This window comes from Benincasa hispida, chromosome 11 (assembly GCF_027475165.1).
Source record: "Benincasa hispida cultivar pf3 chromosome 11, pf3_genome.v1.1, whole genome shotgun sequence".
NCBI classification, from domain to species: domain Eukaryota; kingdom Viridiplantae; phylum Streptophyta; class Magnoliopsida; order Cucurbitales; family Cucurbitaceae; genus Benincasa; species Benincasa hispida.
This window is the reverse complement of record NC_143488.1, coordinates 34714852-34732460: the sequence shown is the minus strand read 5'-3', so window position 1 is coordinate 34732460 and position 17609 is coordinate 34714852. Positions and strand designations below refer to the sequence as shown.

Here is a 17609-nt window from a genome sequence, read left to right as displayed (position 1 = left end):
CTTGCATCTGTTACAAAGTTATGATATAATGTAGGTGTAAATATTGTTTTGGTCCTGTACTTATGTAAGTTCAATTTGGTCCTTTGATTTTGAAAATATTCATTTTATTTCGTAATTTGGTTTATTTTGATTATTGTATTTTCAAAATATTCATTTTGGTATCTGTAATTAAAAAAAAAAAAGGATAATTTTAGTCTTTTCGTTTCTATTTTTTCTCATTTCTTTCCTCAAATATTTACATCTATATCACTTCATTCATAAAATTTTTATAGCTATATATTGTTGGATATATTTTCAAATATAGGAAAAAAAAAACTCATTTCAAAAGAGTATGGAAACTTTTTGCAATTTAAGGAATTCTATTGTATATAAAATTTGTTTTGAAACATTACCAATAGAGATCAAAATGGTCATTTTTAAAAAAATATAAGGACCAAAATATATGCTTTGAAAGTTCAAATTTCATCAATTGTGGAACGGTATCTTGCTGTCATCTCGCCTTCATGTTAAACTACTCTCTTAAGACAAACAAAAAATTTTAAAGATTTTTTTTGAAAAATGGCAAAAAAATTTCAAAACTTAAAAATAGCAAAATGATTTTTTAAAATAAAAAAATATTACTTAGCAAATACCCAAACTACCTGAACAAACTCAACTGGATAAAACCTCCATCGTATACTAAACCAAATACAAAAAGAGTAGACCTAAACCAACACAAATATTCACACGAATACACAAATACACTGTAATAAAGTATTTTAGACATAAAAGAACTAAAATCCCACCAAATTCCAAAACAACTAAAATACACTGAAGATGCCGATGACAGTCGTAGCATGGACGACGACGTGCGATAGATAAAAGAGATTTTGGAAGTAGTTAAATGAAGGACATGACATGCGTGAGAGATGAGATTGGGACCGACACTAAAGAAGATAAGGAATTTAATTTAGGTTTTTTTTTGTCTTTATCTTATATTTTACATATTATATATTATTAAGTCATTGCAAACAAGAAGATTTGGTCAATCGCCAATGTCCTAAGTGAATGATGTTTTATTATTATTATTATTATTATATAATTTCAATTAGGGTTAACTCTTCTCCTTTTTTCTCTTAATTTCAAACTTTATAAATTCTAAATTTTTTATCAATTTAAATTCAAAAATTTCAAATATCGCATCAAATAAATTTAAATTTATTGTCTTTTCAATTACATCAATTTTGGATTAAAAAAACAAAATTAAAGGAAAACAAAATCCAGTAACTTGGGACAATTAATTTAAATTCATCTAAAACTCAAGATATTTAAATTTTATAACTTTATGATACAATTACATTGTATGTGTAAATGTAGATTAGTTAAATCTCATAATTTCATATTACTATTACACTATGTGTAAATATAATAGCAAAACTTATTTACGAAAGATGTTAAAAATTTCAAACAAGGGCTAGAGATTGATTTAAATATGATAATAGCCGAGGACGAAAATATCGCTATCGATGTAAATATCGATAACTCGATTTTATGGATATATCGACGGATATTTAAATATTGATGAATATTTAGAAAAAAAATCATAATATCTTAGAAATTTATGAAAATATGGTGAAATTATTAGTGAAATGTTAGAACAAACTTATTTAAGTTATAAAGTACGACTTTAAGCATATAAATCAATAATTTACTATTTAAATCAAGAGCTTACAATCAATTAATTAATGATTTAGTTTACAATCAAGTATGACCGATTTAGTTTAAGAGTAAAATGATCTAATTTACAATTAATATTTTCTTAAAAAGTGTGTATTTTCAATAATAATTAGAAGTAAAATCAAATTTTCAAAAAAAAATTGAAAAGGTTAAAAGAGAAAAAAAGAGAGAGAGAAGAGGTAGAGAGAGGATTGAGATTATAGACTACAGAGACAAAAAAAAATTAAAAATTAAAAATTATACGGTATATGAAAATAGAAAAAAAGAATATAGTGAGAGAATTTAAAAAATAGATAAGAAGATGGATGATGGTTATGAATGAGAGAAGGGAAAAAAACCCTATAAATTTTAAAAATACAAATAAGTTTTATATAATAATTAATTAAAAGAAAAAACATGAGAAAGGAAAATATTGTTGTTTTCAAACTATTTGTAAAAATATTGTTGTTTTTTTAAAAAAAATAAGTCAAGGGTTGAAAATTCGACCTAGGACCTTATTTTCATTTGTACATCGAACTTTGAACCCTCGACCTTACTCTTCCTAACATTATTATTGAATCTGTTTAATTATCATTCCGGAGACCTTTCTCTATCAAAAGATCGTATTTCTAAATTTTCATAAGGTCCCCTTGGAATTCCTTCCAGAGCTTGTTGAATAATTTTTACGGATTCTGTCATCTCAGCAAGTCTGACTAAATAACGAGCTAATGAATCTCCTTTTTTTGCCACTGAATTTCCCAATCAAATTCGAGAGCGAGATTATGAGAGAGAGCGAGATTTTGAGTGAGAGCGAGAGCGAGATTTTGAGAGTGAGCGTGAGCGAGAGCGAAATAGCGAGATTTTGATAAAGAGCGAGAATACCGTACAAATTTTCCTTTTTTTCTTTTTAATTATTACACATTCCACCTTCTTCTTTCTAATCCTTTCTTTTTTTTATTTAATTTTTCATTTTATAAAAATAATTTCTAAAAATATTTTATTATTTTATTTAAACTCTAAAAAGAATAAATTAAAAAAAATAATAACTCATAAAAATAAAAAATTGTAAATTAAATATCTCATTTATATAAAAATAATTACAAAAATCAATGTGTCCCACAAGGCGGACGTCATGGATTTCGAGATGGTTTTCGTCGTCGACTTCGAACTTGAGATTGCTCAGGTTCTTCTTGATGTTGCTCTAGTACCTCTGCAGGCGCTTCATAATATAAATATTCATTATGCTCTCCACGACCCCGACCATGTTCATGCACGTATGAAGACGAAGAACCAACCTCTGAGTCATAATGTCCTGAACCAAATGCTGGCATCATCATCATCAGACTAACATAATCAGTTTGACTATGCGTCTGCGTCATAGAGGGCAACTCTTCCACATTATGTGCAACCTCATCAAACCCATCCTCTTCCCGAACAGGTCCTCTACGTCTAGGAGTTGGTGGAGGAACAATAGGTATATCGTACATATAATGAATTTCCTCCATATAGCTTTGGTTGTCACTACATATAGCAAGAACCTGGTTCAGATCATTCGCAACCTCACGGAGTCTACTGTTGTTCAATCTCTGTGAATTATAAAACAATTAAACAATATTTAAAATAAATTTAAATTTAAAAAAATAGATAATATTCATTCATTTACCAGATGACCCCACAACTTCTCCCGGACGAGTGACATAGCGCCTTGTGATATTATTATACCAATGAATATATTCTGGAGTGACATCTGTGTCAAACTGTTTAAGAGAAACCCCCACTGCAATAAACCTTGCACGATAGTGCCATCATACTACTAAATGTGCAACTTTTTCGGACCAATCTCCAGTCCTTAGGTCAATATCATGCAGTACGGGTTCAGTATTACAAGGTGATGGGACATCCTGCTGAAAACCGAATTGTCTCATCACTCTGTCAGGAAGATGTCACTCACCAATGTAAAAACATATGAGAGGACTCATCGTCCGCCATATGTTTTGACCATTCGTACAAAAATTAGGCAAAGTATGCACAATAATTTTGTACGGCTCCCAAATAACCTGAAACACAAAAAATTATATTATAGAATACTAAAGACAAATACAATAAAAATGTGAATAAAATAATCAATTAGGTTTAGTGTAATGTACCTGTTCAGGTTGAAGTAGATCAAACATGTATCTATACTGGTTGACTACATGTGTGGCTGTCCTAGTCATACAAAATTTGTCTCTCCACCTAAATTTTTAAATTGATAATTTAGAATTTAAATTAACTAGATCAGTGATATAAAAATTAAATTGAATTAAAACAACATACCGAGAACCGTAGGCTTGTCCAACTAACTGAGCGTCATTAACATGATGTAGTTGTGGAGCCATTGTTGGAAATCACTCCCAAGCCCATAGTTGCAAAAGTATGAGAGGCCCAACTATCTCTCGAACCTCAGGTCTTGTTGCTTTGCATAGTTGTCTATACAACCATGCCAAGCATGCTCTACCCCACGAATACCGCCCCGCATCATGGAGGTTAACTAACAGTGGCAGGAACATCAAGTGAACAAAATGACTTGATTTATCTGAAAACAGACTTCCACCCATCATTTGTAGTATATATGCTCGTGCATATCTTATGACGGTTTCCTCGTCTGCATCATCTGTGAGCTCACGAAATTGTGTTTCTAACCATATTAAACTTAACCTCGATCCTTTAATCTTGTCGGCAGGTGCTTGAGTCCATTGCTCTAAACTAATGTTGTCAAAAAAAACTTAGACAGCTCCGATTTATTCCTTTGATATCTTCAATTGCTTTGTTGAACTTTTGAATTTGAAACTGACACCCAGCACGATAAACATATTTTTTCAATGAATTAAATTTATACTTCTTATTGAAGTTGCTGACGATATGTCGTAAGCAGAAACGATGGTGACATTTCGGTCCCGTCCAACCATTTGCTGGGTTGTTCACTGCTGCAATTATACCAGCATGTCGATCTGAAATTAAACACACCTCTTCGTGTGTTACAATTTCTCTCAGGTGTTTCATACATAGTGATCTCGAACAAGCCATCATACCGAGCGGTACTGTTCATGTAACAAGTGACAAGCATTCGGCATTCCATGCTCGCATTTTATGGCCGTTTGCTCACATTTTAACATGAACTACAAATATTTTATTAAGGACTACTACAAATTGTCAACGTATGCTGAATGTTACTCTCCTCAATTTCAACCTGTACCGCATGAAGATTACTGGATCATGCACTCTAATATGCCCATCTTACATCTTGATCCATCGTTGTTGAGAAGACCTGGTAGACCGAAAAGTTCACATTATCAAAACGAGATGGATTGGACAGAACCAACGACTCGACAACGATGTGGATTTTGTAACCAGTTAGGACATAATCGAAAGAAGTGTCATTCGTTACTGAGACAGGCTCCAGATAGTTAGGGATTGAATAATAAATAATTTTTTTTATTATATATTCATTTTATTGTATATTCAATTTTTTTATTATAATTTATTGTATATTCAATTTTTTTTTATAATAATCTACTGTATATTCAATTTTTTTTTAATCAATAAAGTTTTACATTATAATAATCTAATATATTCAATTATAGTATAATAATCTAATATATTCAATTTATTCAATTTATTGTCTAATGATTATTCAATTATATTATAATAATCTAATATATTCAATTTGTTGTCTAATGATTATTCAAGTATAGTATAATAATATAATATATTCAATTTGTTGTCTAATGATTATTCAATTATAGTATAATAATCTAATATATTCAATTTATTGTCTAATGATTATTCAATTATAATATAATAATCTAATATATTCAATTATAGTCTAATGATTTTTTAATTATAGTATGATTATTAGCTATTTTTTCTCTCTTTTTTTTTTTTTTTATATATATTTCTATGGAAAGTTCAAATAAAGTGAAGACTCTCGCTCTCTCCTAAGATCTCGCTCTCTCAATCTCACTCTCTCCTAAGATCTCACTCTCTTAGTCTCGCTCTCTCCTAAGATCTTGCTCTCTCAATCTCGCTCTCTCCTAAGATCTTGCTCTCTCACTCTCGCTCTCTCCTAAGATCTCGCTCTCTCACTCTCTCCTAAGATCTCGCTCTCTCTCAATATCTCGCTCTCTCTGTTATTGTTGTTATTTTTCCATTAATGATTACTAGCTTTCATTTCTTCTAGAACAATCACAAACACTTTTTTGATTATGGATCTACTACCAGAAACTCAATGTGTAATCAATGTGTATTCTTGAATAATCTCATTTTTCAATTATTCAACCATTTCATTTTACCAAGTTCAATGTTAGTCAGATTAGTCAATATAAATTAAATCTCGCTCTCTCCAACATTCTCGCTTTGAATCTCGCTCTCTCCTAAAATCTCGCTTTGAATCTCGCTTTCTCTTAAAATCTCATTCAACATTTCGCTCTCTCCTACTATCTCTCTTTAAATCTCGCCCTCTCCTTAATTTGCTTCAGCACACTTATCTCCTTAATCGTTTTGAAGTTTCGACATGTGTGTAACCTTCGACAATCTAATATACAAAATTTTGTTCGTAGACAAAGCTAATTCGGAATTGTCTTTCATTCTAAGGCATAACTTATATCCATGTGCTTCATATTCGCCTGGAGTTCGCTCCTAGAAATATAGCCATCCCCACCCCCTCATGTCAATCCCACAAGTCTTCGTCTAATTCGAAATGATAAAAAATGCATAGGTTGTTAGAAGCAGCTCGAGTACACAGATACATATAGTATATCATCTCATTACTTTATTTCCTCTATGAGGGAAAAAGAAAATTAATAAACCTGCAATCTCGAGGGTGGATGTGTGTCGAAACTTCAACCTTCGACAACCTAAGCGAGATTCGTGAGATTTCCCTTGTCGAGGGTTGAAGTTTCGGCCTATGTATTGTTTCTAAGTTTTTCTTTGTTCGTCGAGTTCTCAACGTTCGACCTCCACATTAGTCGAGTTCTCAACGTTCGACCTCTAGCCTTGAACTCCCAAAACAACAATATTTCTCTAATAAGTTTCAAAACAACAATATTTCTCTAATAAGTTTTGAAAACAACAATATTAATATTAAAGGTCCACTTAGAAACTGCCATAAACAGGTTTCGAATCCGCGTTCACGTAACTATCAACCAACCTAGCCACGACTACATTTAGAAATTGAGACGGCCGCATTTCATAACAACACCTGCAATACACGTAAATATTAAATAAACATTGAAAAAATAGTAGGTTTTAATATGTGACGAATAAATATTATATAGTTTCATTTTAATCTCCCTTATCTATATTTTTGTAAAGCAAAACATCGAACCGATTTTGTTTCATTTATGAAATTCTAATTTTGATATTTATGTAAAATATTTGTCGTGCAAAAAAAACTATATTTTTTTAAATGATGAATATTCTTTTTTATCTTATTAAAAAAAAATGTCTGCTTGCTACTTTAAAATTTCTCATAAAATTTCCCTTTAAGTATTTTTTATTTTATATGACTTGAGAGGACAATTACAGTTTTTTAATATAAGTTATAAATCTCATTAATACAACACACCTAGAAGCTAATAAAACTATGAGGTTATATTCTATTTAGTAAGTTTAAAGAAAATTAAAAATGAGTTCATTTATGTACATAATTGTTCTAAGGACGAAATTCAAAAAAAATGTGGAAGATGAATAGTTAGTATGCTTTTAAAATTAAGATTGAAATTAAAATTAAGAAGATTAAATCCATTTGTACCAATATTCTCCCAAATTTTCTCAATTATCTGCATATCTCTTTGTTCACTTATCTTCTCAAATACTAATTAATTGTCTTTTAAATCTTCGGTCTTTCTTCATACTAATTTAATGCATGGAATACAATATGTCACTCAATTAATTGAATGTGCTAGTTTCTATTAAATAATTTGTTAAACATTAATCAAAATATTTTTATGCATATATACCTTTTGAAGCATTAGGGCAAGAATTTTGGGATGACATAAACAAAAAGACTAACATATATCTGCAACGAAGATATAAAATAGAAATCTTAAAATTATTATTATGAAAAAATAAAAAGAAATGGAAGGTACAAAGAGAAAATCTAGAGATTTTGTAACATAACCACTTATGAATATCAAGATTTAAATAAAAATATTAAAATTTAATCTAAAAATAAAAAAAAATCCCAATATTTAGATTAGATTAGTTGATCAATCCACCATAATCAACTGAAAAGAAAATGAACAAAAAAAAAAAAAAAATAGCAAACATTCATTTCCCAAGTAATACAAACACAAATAGATAACACCATAAGAAGCAAATCCACTAACATCATAATTATAAGCATAACCAAAAACCATAGTATTCTAAGTAATTACGCTTTTGATGTGTATTTTATCAAATACTTTTTGGGCATCAAATCTACGAAAATCCCTAATTCAAACAAATTTTAAATGCATTACAATATTTAGATTTGTTGATGAAATCCGCCAAGATTATGTAATCTACTAAAAAGGGAAAAAGAAGGAATGATTATTTAAAAAAAAAAAAAATGAGAAGTAGCAAAAATTGCTTTTCAAATGGAGATTTATTCTACTAAATTGAGAGTTGATTATTAAGAGAATTCATTGACATGAATCAATTTTACACCCTAAGTCTCAAAATGTATGAGTTTGGATAATCATTTACTTGGAAAGTTTGATAAGCATTTTTTTAAGTTATGAGAATTTAGTTGTCATTATTGTCGATGATCTAAAAATTAAATTTATTGGATGAAAACTAATAGAATTGTTAATAACTAACTACCAAATCTAGGAGGGTATTATAGTCATTTGCTTAAAAGTAGAGAGCAAATTAGGGAAGTAAAAATTCTCCTACTTCCCCCTTAAAATATAGTAAAGATAAAGATACAAAGATAGTAAAACAGTCGAAAATATTAGCGATATTAACAAATATCATCAATATTGATGATATTTTTTATATTTCATCGATATTTTGTAAAAAAGATTTTACTCTCGATATTTTATGAATACTTCGATTTTAGGGATATTTCGACGAAATATCCTATTTTCTCCATCCTTGATAATAACTGATACAATACTTATAACACAAAATTCGATTAAATATAAGTTTTAAAAAGTACAAATTTTATAAACATTAATATTATAAATAAACAAATGTAGAAAAAATCAGAAAAATAATGAAAAATAGTCTTATAAGAAGAGAAACAAATCATGGAAGAAAAAAACCTAATAAACAAAAGATAAGATCAAGAAAAATATTTGGGAAGAGCGATATTATCAAAATAATTAATAACTCTATAAATATGGTTTATATAACAATAATATATTTTGTTAGATTATTAAATTACATTTTAAAAAATATAAAATATGTAAATAGTCATAATATAAATAAATGGAAAATATAATAAGATAATATGTGATAACAATATAAATAAAAAAAATGTATAAAAAGATCGGAAAAGAATAAGATAAAACAAAATCTGTTAATAAAAGATAAATTCAAATAGATAATGGTGGGAGAAAAATAGGAAGAATCTCCAATTTAAATCATTGACAATCTTTTATTTAAAACAGATACAATATTTACTTTTAATTATAAACCACGAAAAATAATGTATAAAATCTCATAACTTCGTATTACATTTACACAATTTCATTGTATGTGTAAATGTAGAAATTTCAAGAAGAATCTCCAATTTAAATTATTGATAATCCTTTGATCAATACATTATTTTTAATTGAAAACAACGAAAAATGATGATAAAATCTCATTACTTCTTATTACAATTATGTGTAAATGTAAATCAATTACTTTTCAGAAACCATCGAAGACAAATTGGTAATACAAAAAAATATAGCACGTGAGAGGCACCTGTTTTGTTAAAATTTTTTATTAATTTTTCAGTTTTGTCATTTTTCCCATTAAAACCTAAAATCTTGCAATTGACTCCAATTCCTCTAAAGATAATATATAAACATACATAATTCAAAATTCAATATAATATAAAAATCCATATATTCAAAAAGTTAATATTTCAAATTAAAATAATATATAAATATACATCTAATCCATAAACATTCTTAAGCATAAGTGTCACATTCATACCCTTCAATTGTATGACACCATGGTTTACACTCGATCATGGTTAGTCTTGAAGTAAACTTAAGTCTCATTCTTCTGTTTGTTCAACTCTTTGTAGCTTCGTTGTACCTTAGGCATAGTTCTTTCATCCTCAAAAGAAACTTAACTCATGCATAACTAAACTTTATTCGGCCATACAGTCGCTCGTATGTATATATTCTTTCATACGCAACTCTAGTTGATTTACATTTACTCTAGATCAAGTCTTAAGCTCAATCTTGCCCATATACTAAGTTAAGGTCAACACAATGCAATTACATCTCCCTTCATCATCTTGGTTCCCAACAACAGGGATGATGTAGTGCAAACACACACATCAAATTATAAAGTAGTAAAATAGTCTTGAGAGACCGAATATCATTCTTAGGAGTTCACAAATTTAATTTAGTTATTCAAGAATTGTGTCAATTTTATCTGAGGATTGGACACTAGCTGATGTGATTTTGAAACAAAAGAAAACAAAAGTAAGACAATGATCGAAACTCAAAAGAGAAAAGTATTAATGGGTTGATATCCTTATTTACTTCATTAAATCATGCATAGATTTTATTGATAATGTGTCAATGATGCTTCTCTCGAACAAACAACCACTCAGCTAAGGCATACAATTGTTATTAAAAAAATACTTAGGTTTCTTCTGGAGAACATCTATCTTTGTGCATCCTACCAAATTTTTCTTATTTATTTTCTAAAATATTTTAATTATTTTTTGATGTGGGTGACGAAAAGGTGAAGCATAAAGATAAGTATATCTTGGAATGCATTCAAGTATTAACGATTGTTATTTATACTCAACACAGTTACATATAAAGAATTGAAATCATTTGAGGGGATGACACATGCCCCCTTGCCCCATGTATGTTTACCATTGCACTATTTATATAATTTTATCAATTTTGTAATATGTAGTGACTAAATAAAACTACAATATCCTATTATAATATAAATAAAGTAAAAAATCTATCATGTGCATCACATGTAATGTAATAAAGTAATTAAACAAAAACGTATTATTATATGAAATTGATTTTTTACTTGAAAATTAAATAAATTCCATAATAAACTTATTTTTATAGACTAAATTTAATGATTTAAAAATGAGATGAACTAATGATTTAAAAATGAGATCTTTGTACATAAATTTAATTGTATTTAAAAAATGCAACTTTTAAGTAATAAATTAATCATAAATAATTATTAAATAAAGTAGATTAAAATTTTATTCACATTAGCGGTTAGAGATTCAGTGTTGACAATATTTATTTAAAGATAGCACGAGTTTTTGTGTTTCAGATTGCATTAACAGTCTAAGACAGTTGGATGTTTTTGAAAATGTTGTTTCTGCATAATATTTTGTTTTCTTATCTAGACTATTCTTTCCATGTATTTCGATGGATCTGTTACCTTTTCTATGCGTAACGAATTTGGTATTAAGGTTGTCTCCTTGATCTTTATGTTGTGCATATATTTAAGAAGATGGTGTTGCTCTCTCTAAGATTGGTTGTTTCATTAGAAAAATATTGAAACCATTATCTTGGGTGAATTACGAAAACTCAAGTATGTCAATCTTTGACAAAAAATAAGATTGTGTTGCTATTGATCTCCAAACTCATTATTGATCGTGATTGTAGAAGCGTCCTTAACTAAAGGAAGGATTCTAAGACTTAGGCGGAGCCTAAGTTCATCAACTGGAGTTATCTTTATTTGTAGTGGGAAGAGATACAAGTCTTGATGAGAGGAAACCTCATGCTTAGGGAGATTCTAAGTGATTATTCATTAAATCTCACTCTTAAGGTCCTAAGAACGTGGAGAGGGAGTCTCGAATTTAGGAGGTGCCTAAGTGTTAGTTTTTCTTTTTATTACAAGGAAGCTATATATGTGTCATTGAATTTGTTGAATCTTTACAAATAAATACAATATTGTAATTGCTTAACATTATATTTAGTGATGTTATCTTTCCATGGGCACGCTGCCCCTAGACTTAGGTAATATTTCACTGGGTAATCAATCTCTATGTTCCATTCGCACCTTATCTTGTCTGTGTTTATTTATAATGTTCTTGATAATGTTGTAACATTGTATCAAACTATATCTGTTATGTGTTAGATAACCCTCATTAGTTATGCTGGTAACATATCACTAAATAAATAATAATATATTATAAGAATATATGAAATCAATCTTATCTAATTTTTAAAATAAATCTATTAAATAATATTTTATCCAAATTAATTTAAAAAAATGATATATTTAGACCCCATTTGATAACCATTTTATTTTAGGTTTTCGATTTTAGAAATTAAGCCTATTTTCTCTCGTATTCTTACAATACATGCATCATTTTTAAGTTCAAGAGTTGAAATCTTAGCCAAATTCAAAATTCTAAAAACAAATTTTTTAAAACTATTTTTTAGTTTTCAAATTTTAGCTTTGGTTTTAAAAACACTTCTACAATGTCATCAACAAAACTTGGAAACCAATGAATGAAAGTGGGATTTTTAGGCTTAATTTTAAAAAACGAAAAACTAAAAACCAAATAGTTATCAAATGAGGCCTTAATTTTTTTATATGTGCACGACATTCAAGATGTTTTGATGTAGAAACCTCACATCGATCATCAATCAATCAAGAATAAGTCTTTCAGATCCTTCGATCGACCAAACTTTAGTTTTCAAATAAAAATTGATACCCATAGAAAATTCCTCAAAACCGATTGACTAATGTTTGTTTGGTCGATTTCGATCAATTTGGTTAGTTTTTCGGATTGGTTTACTGACCCCAGCAACATTAGTCAAAGAAATAGTATGAACAACGAAAGCTCTTTGTGCAAGTAGAGAAAAGATGCGTTGAATTGTAGGCTTGAGTTCCATTAGAAGGAATTGAGCACAAATTGGAGCAAAAGGTTCAATCAATCAGCTCCGAAATGTCATTACATGTTCAGACTAAAAATACTCGAGCAAATCCCTCCACATGAACCTCGTCCCCAAGTACCTAAAATTAGGGGTGTTTATGAGTTGGGTTAGATTGAGTTAAAAATACTTTTTAGATCCAATCCAATTGTTCTGTTTGTAAATTTCTTTAACCCAAATAACTTTTATTAAAAAATGAACCCAACCCAACTCAAAGGTTGAGTTGGTTCGGGTTAATTGGATCATATATTTAAATTTTATTCTAAAAAGAAGCAAAATGTAAATATGTAAAAATCTAATTTAATTATTTTTATATATTGAATTAAGATTAACAACTTAATTTCAATTTATACAATGAAAATTTTCTTTCTAAAGTGGAAAAAAAAATCACTTTTAAAAATTGTTGAAGAATAAATTATTAAAAAAATATTAGAATTAAATAAAATTAAAATCAATATATGTATAAATAATTGTGTTATAAGTAACCAATTTTTTTTAAAGTTAATAATAAATTCGAGTTGGTTCGGGTTAGTTTAGGTTATATTAGGTGAACCAATGAACTAATCTTACTCATAAAATTTTCATTTATTTGAACCCAACCCAACCCAAATGATTTGATAACTCAACTCAAACTGCACGGTTTGGATTGAGTTGATCGGTTTTTTTGGGTCATCGGGTTTTTTGAATACCCCTTCCTAAAAGTTGCATGATAAGTACTAAATTTCTACCCATTTCAAGGTTTAAAAACTATATTATTACTTATTGAAATTGATTTGAATGGTTACAAATTTAAAATAATAAGAATTAAATCGTTACTAGTTTGATTCAACTTTTATCTATAAAATGGTATCAAAAGTTTTTTTTAATTTATTATTATTAATTTTTTTAGGACAATTTTTAAATTTCATTGCAATCGAAACTCGAAAGTTGAACGTGCAACATTACAAGGAAGTCAACGGCTATTTATTGGGTCCCCGCCCCTTCATTCCAAGATTCAAATCTGATCTCACATGAAAACACTCTCACAGTTCCGGACCGGAGCACAATCAAAGAAGTTTAGCGGCAATGGCGACCAGCAAAATTCCAGACCATCTTCCTTCTCCTGCCGAAGACTGTGAACAGCTTCGCAAAGCTTTCCAAGGTTTGCTATTCAAATCGTTTTCCGTTCCATTTTCATTCATTTTGTTCCTTCTTTTATAGTTTCTCATTTGAGTGAGTCAATGTTCTGGAGGATTGAGGTTTTATTGCATCTTGATTGATGATTATGGTGAAGCTTCGCTATGGTCTTATCTAATTTTTTACTCATTTTTGGTAAGTGAACACGTTAACGTAAATCGAAATGAAGCTATGTCCATTCGATTTTCTGATCCGCTGGAGATCGTGATTGCATTCTTTCTATTTATCTAACTTTCAGCTTGATCGTGCTTTTCTTTGGTTGTTGCTTGATCTTGGTCGATTTATGTATTAGATGGTTCAATAGTACATTGAAATCTTAAGCAGTTGCTACTCTTTTATTTCTGCAATCTGTATAGTTTAGTGGCTCTCTGATCTTCATTTTGATATTTATACTTTCTGGTTATCATTCCGTTGAGTAGCTACTGCGTTGTGAACTTTTGGTCGATCAATTTGCAGGATGGGGAACGAACGAGGACTTGATCATATCCATTTTGTCCCACAGAAATGCAGCTCAAAGAAGCTTAATCCGGAAAACATATGCTGAGACATATGGTGAAGATCTTCTTAAAGAACTAGACAAGGAACTTACGAGTGATTTTGAGGCAAGACTTTGTTGCGAATTTCATCTCCCATTCTGTTTATCTAGTATTAGTATTTGTACAGAGCAAACTAATTTTCCAGAATTTACTCATTCTTTTCTGCTTTAGTAATGAATTTTGTTGTGCTTCCTACAGAGGATTGTACTTCTGTGGACATTAGAACCTGCAGATCGTGATGCATTTTTGCTTAATGAAGTAACTAGGATCTTAGCCTCAAACAATTTGGTTATTGTGGAAATAGCTTGCACTCGAACATCAATCGAACTAATCAAGGTGAGACAGGCTTATCATGCCCGTTACAAGAGATCTCTTGAAGGAGATGTTGCATATCATACTTCTGGAGATATCCGCAAGGTAAAAACAACTTTTGAAACATATAAGCAATATCAGAAAACATGTAGAATTCATTGATACTTGATACACTCAGATTGACCCAAGAGATATTTGAGGTGAATGGTATTTCCTGACTATAATTGTTGTAAACATAATTTCAATTTACTTATGCTGCTTTCGCTGTTGATTCATCCTGATATGCAGCTTTTGGTCCCTCTGATTACCTCGCTCCGATACGAAGGAGATGAAGTGAACACAACCTGGGCAAAATCAGAGGCTAAAATACTCCATGAGAAGATAGCAGACAAGGAATACAATCATGACGAACTAATTAGAATTCTTACGACAAGAAGCAAAACCCAATTACTTGCAACGCTTAATCACTATAATAACGAGTATGGCAATCCCATCAACAAGGTACATATGTACACATTTTCCATGAGCATTTCAAAATTTGAGTTTTAATATTGGTTTCCTGCTTTGCTTTCATGTAAAGGCCCTCCATTTACTTAAACTACTTAAACTACATCCATCACCAGAAAAAATAATAGTAAAGGCTTCTCCTAAAATTTGAATAAGTAAATTACATCCAACTAGAAATGCCATTTTGAGGGAGGAGAGTATAGTAAATATGTACATAATTCTGGCATCAGTTCGTTCCTCATTGTAAATGTCTAACTAGCTTTAGCCAATTTTAGAAAATGACAATATACACTAAACTTTTGGAAAGGTTGAACATTTTGTTATACATACAAATGCCATTCTTCAAACTTACATCAATAACAGCCACCACAAATAACATATTGGAAAAATGGTAAGAAATAACACGATTTTTATCTTACAAAACTAATATCTTTTTTGAAAATTTGTAAAAATGGTTTTTCTCGGATGAGATCGACTATGAGATTTTAGTTAAAAAATCAACATTTTCCAACTTTGAGATTGTTTGAGGCTTTATCGGTACGTCTTGTCAGATTATACATCGAAATTATGTACATCTCGGTGTTAATCTCGGGAAAAATAACATCGAGATTCTATATATTTGAGCTTTCTCGATGAATTCTCGAGCATAATTAACACCGAAATTCATATATTTGAGTTTTCTCAGTGGAATCTCAGGCAGAATTAACACTGAAATTTTAAATATATCCCAAATCTTACCCAATTTTTTGAAAAATTTGATCTTTTTCAAAATTTAAAAATGTTGAATCAATTTAAAAAATCTAATTTAATAATTGGAAAATGTATTTGAAATTTTGAAAATTTATAAAATTGTGAAAATATAAATTATGCTAAAGATTTGAAAAATTACGTAATAATTTGATATAATATTTAGTGAATATAACCGAATTTGGAGAAGATTTGAAAATAGTATAAGATTTGGGAAGATTACAAAAAAAAATTAACAAATCTCAGTGTATCTTCTCTTTCAAAATTGATTGAAAATTAATAGTAATGATACACATCCCAACAATTATTGTATTAAAAAAAATTACTCACACGATGGTTTGATTATTTTAATATGAAAAAATGAAAATGATCTAACTACTACTCGTAAGTTTTATTAGCTAAATAAGATGTGATACTTTATAATTTATGGAAAAGTTTCCAGTGTTACCATAGAGCTGAGGTAAAGGTGATTGTGTCAAATGAATCTGCATATTTTCAGGATTTGAAGGCTGATCGAAACGATGAGTACCTGAAGTTACTGAGAACAACCATCAAGTCTTTGACCTTTCCAGAAAGACACTTTGCAAAAATTCTTCGTTTGGCAATCAACAAATTGGGGACAGATGAGTGGGCACTTGCTAGGGTCGTTGCCTCTCGAGCTGAAATCGATATGGAGCGCATCAAAGAGGAATATTATCGTAGGAACAGCGTTCCTCTGGATCGTGCCATTGCTAAAGACACTTCTGGAGACTACGAGAGAATGCTTCTCGAGTTGATTGGACATGGTGATGCTTGAGGTACCCTCTTTTTCAGGAAAGTTACTCTGCTCTTTTTCTTTTTTCTTAAAACAAAAAAAACCATATTCATCTGTTTCTTTGCTGGCTTGTTAGAACTTTGAATATGGAGAAACAAATGTCATCTACAATATGTAGGATTTCGGGGTGGAAGAGTTCGATAAGTAGTTTGTCTCACCTCATCTTCATGTCTTTCTTTCTTGTATTGTGTATTAAGGGATATTTTCTTCAGGCTCACATCAGTAATATTTGAATAAATGATTAAATTTTAAACTTGTATCAGTTTCAAAGTTATGATACAATGTAGGTTTGAATGTTGGTTTGGTCAAGTACTCGTGTCTTTCTTTAGTTAAAAATTGTCAAAACTAGTACGTTTAAGTTTTTACTTTATAAAATTAACATTTATAGATTTTTTTCGATTCATCTCGGACGAGATTGATCACGAGATTTTAGTTAAAAAATCAACTTTTTCAAATTTATTGAATGTTTGGGACTTTCTCGATACATCTCGTCAGATTATACATCGAGATTATGTATATCTTAGTGTTAATCTCGAACAAAATAACGATGAGATATATTTGAGCTTTTTTGGTGAAAATTTGGGCATAATTAACATTGAGATTTTATATATTTGAGCTTTTGGTGAAATTCTAGCATAATTAACATTGTAATTCATATATTTGAGCTCTCAGTGAAATTTCGGGCATAATTAACACCGAAGTTTATATACT

The 17609-nt window shown here is 29.5% G+C and overlaps 1 protein-coding gene across 1 annotated transcript; it reads left to right on the top strand.

Moving 5' to 3' along the window:
* The first annotated feature begins 13728 nt into the window (after nucleotides 1-13728).
* Nucleotides 13729-17153, top strand: LOC120091540 (annexin D2-like). The gene is made up of 5 exons (XM_039049620.2): nucleotides 13729-13947; nucleotides 14439-14584; nucleotides 14717-14935; nucleotides 15119-15331; nucleotides 16584-17153. The coding sequence occupies exons 1-5, from the start codon at nucleotides 13872-13874 to the stop codon at nucleotides 16878-16880; spliced, it is 951 nt and encodes a 316-aa protein (XP_038905548.1). The 5' UTR covers nucleotides 13729-13871; the 3' UTR covers nucleotides 16881-17153.
* Nucleotides 17154-17609: the final 456 nt, after the last annotated feature.